We start from the raw sequence: 2796 nt of genomic DNA, 5'->3' as shown, positions 1-2796 counted from the left end.
AGGGGCTTCAGGGGCAGTTACAGATCCCGCCCCCCGTGGAGAGGGGCTTCAGGGGCAGTTACAGATCCCCCCCCGGCTTCAGGAGCAGTTACAAATCCCGCCCCCCAGGGGGAGGGGCTTCAGGGGCAGTTACAAATCCCGCCCCCCGCCTCTCTGATGCCCACCTCCGGCTGCAGGAGCCTCCTGCTGGACCAGAACCTCCCTCAGCTCCTGGACCTCCTGGGTGAGTCGCTCCACCAGAGGGAGGTCCGACGGGACCACCAGCTGCCTCTGCAGGTCCTGCAGGTCACAGAAACAGACTCAGAGACCACCATAAAGTCCAGCCCGGACCCCAAGCAGGGGAGTTCCTGCTGCGGCCATTTTGAGGGACAAGGAGTGAAACCAGAACACTGACCCGGATCAGGTCCTCCTTCAGGTTCAGAGTCCTGCTGAGCGAGTCCAGCTGGACCGCCTGACTCCTGCTCAGGTCCTGGTTCTCCTGCTCCCTCCTCAGGGCCAAACGCAGCTCCTCCTGCAGWACCTGCAGCTCTGGACCCGAGCCCTGCTGGGATCCAGAACCTGAGCCCAGCTGTCTGCGGAGCTCCTGGATCCTGGAGGTCCGCTCGGCCAGAACTTCTCCGAACTGGGCCGCCGAGTCCTGCAGGGAGACCGTGGACTCTTAGTCCCTGTGAAACTTACCTAACGGGTCGGGCTTCTGGTCCACTACTGTACCTGAAGGTACTGGTCCCTGCAGCTGATGGTTCTGAGCAGATCCTGGACCTGGTCCTGATGCTCCTGGGCCTGACGGGTCCGGTCGGCCAACACTTCCTGAAAGAGGCGGTCCTTAAGCTGGAGGCGGGCCTTCAGCTCCTCCAGAACCTGGCTGGGAACAGAGCGGACYGGAGCCAGCAGGGAGCAGCGCAGGTCCTGCAGCCGACAGGAAGATGACCGTCAAAATAAAAGCCTCAAATTAAAATTAAACCTTTACAGTCTTATTTTGAAATTTGCTGAGTGGACCTGCAGCCAGCCCGGTTCTGCTGGACTTTAAGAGACATTAAAATGGTTTTGGACCTGAACCTCCTGGGTCCGAGCCCGGAGCGCCTCCTGCAGCTGGTCCATGAGGACGTCCCTCTCCCTGAGGATCCGGGTCTGCCGGTCCTCTCCGTCCTGCTGCTGTCTCTGGACGGTCCTCCAGGCCTCAGAGACCCGGTCCAGTTCCAGAACCTTCCCCCTCAGCAGCGCCTCCAGACTCTGGGACACAAAGAGACAGTTAGTCCTCCTGAGGACACAGTGAGACAGTCTGAGGCGGGACACGTGTCCAGCAGGAGACATGATGCTGGACATACAGAGATGGTCTCCTCGTTGTTGGACAGGACGCAGCGCTGACGGTCCAGATCCAGGTCCTTCTCCCGGATCAGCAGCTGAAGACTACGGCAGTCCTCGTCCTTCTGCTCCTCGGATCGGATCTTCTCGTCCAGGGCTCGCTGCAGGTTGGACAGAGACAGGATCAGAGACAGGATCAGAGACAGAGACAGGGTCAGGATCAGAGACAGAGACAGGATCAGGGACAGAGACAGGGTCAGAGACAGGATCAGAGACAGGATCAGAGACAGGATCAGAGACAGAGACAGGGTCAGGATCAGAGACAGGATCAGGATCAGAGACAGGATCAGGGACAGAGACAGGGTCAGGATCAGAGACAGGATCAGGATCAGAGACAGGATCAGAGACAGGGACAGAAGGTTCTGTCTGAGGGACGTGGTTCTCCTGGTCCACCTGCAGGGCCTGGCCTCTGTCTCTGAGCCGCTGACGAAGCTTGAGGACCTGAGTGCCTCTGGTCTGGTCTGGGTCCTGGACCAGCTGGTTGTAGTCCTGTGGGACATCAGAACCAGTCCATCAGACTTTTATTTTGAAAAACCRATTTAGTTTGAAGGATCAGGGTTGTGGACCTCCAGAAGCTGGTCTTTGGTCTTTAGGGATGTCCTCAGGTCTCTGATGGTCCTCCTGGTCTCTTCCTGGTCCCTGAGTCTCTCCTGATGCTCCTYCTGGTCCTGCAGACCGGACCGGACCTCCTGCAGGACGACCTGCAGCTCCTGCAGAACCCACATACATAGACTGAGACTGGACCTGGAGCAGAACTGGACCAGGACCAGGACCAGGACCACCCACCTGGTTGTGTGTCTCTGTGTCCCTCCTGTGCTGCAGGCTCTCCTGCAGGTCTGTCTCCAGCCTCTGCAGGGCCCGGTTCTGGTCCTCCATGGCCTGCTGCAGCTCAGAGACCTGCACACAGAACCACACGGGTTTGGACCTGGTCCTGGTCCCTCCAGGTCCCTCCCGGTCCCGCTAGTCTTACCTGGCTCTCCTTGGCACTGAGGGTGGCGCTGAGGTTCTGGATGAGCCGGTCCTGCTGCTGGGCCTGGTCCCGGGCCGAGCCCAGCTCCATGTCCCAGAGACACTGCTGCAGGTCCTGCAGGACAGCACACAAGCTGAAGGTTCTGGTTCTGGTTCTGCTGGGCTCTGCTGGGACTCAAACCTGGGTTCTGGTCTCACTCTCTCTGATCTTGGCCTGCAGAGACCCGGCCCGGTTCTGGGCCTTCTGCAGCTCCCCGACACACTGATCCGCAGTGCTGTGGTACTGACCCAGTTGCTGGTCCATCAGGACCTGCTGGTCCACTGGGACCTGCTGGTCCACCAGAGAACTGTGAGTCCAAACAGAACAGAACCGAGCCGCTGCAGGTTCTGATCCAACATCTTCTTCTTCTCTAGGTTTGTTTAGCTTTAGATTACTTCGGCTACTTTAACGGCTCAAAGTTCGGC

The 2796-nt window shown here is 59.1% G+C and overlaps 1 protein-coding gene across 1 annotated transcript in view; it reads right to left on the bottom strand.

The window, feature by feature from the left end:
- Positions 1–2796, bottom strand: part of LOC106535959 (myomegalin) — a gene marked incomplete in the record, with an annotated part of 34750 nt that overhangs the window by 27053 nt on the left and 4901 nt on the right. Inside the window, 10 exon segments of the mRNA XM_014033111.1 lie at positions 165–279; positions 395–637; positions 712–906; positions 1051–1230; positions 1326–1463; positions 1756–1851; positions 1929–2072; positions 2149–2259; positions 2333–2507; positions 2556–2678. Of these exon segments, the coding sequence (XP_013888565.1) occupies positions 165–279; positions 395–637; positions 712–906; positions 1051–1230; positions 1326–1463; positions 1756–1851; positions 1929–2072; positions 2149–2259; positions 2333–2507; positions 2556–2678 (1520 nt within the window).

The sequence above is a fragment of the Austrofundulus limnaeus genome, unplaced genomic scaffold, assembly GCF_001266775.1.
Source record: "Austrofundulus limnaeus strain Quisiro unplaced genomic scaffold, Austrofundulus_limnaeus-1.0 Scaffold1628, whole genome shotgun sequence".
In the NCBI taxonomy this organism is placed as follows: Eukaryota; Metazoa; Chordata; class Actinopteri; order Cyprinodontiformes; family Rivulidae; genus Austrofundulus; species Austrofundulus limnaeus.
The sequence above is the reverse complement of the archived record's forward strand: the minus strand, read 5'-3'. Positions and strand labels throughout refer to the sequence as shown.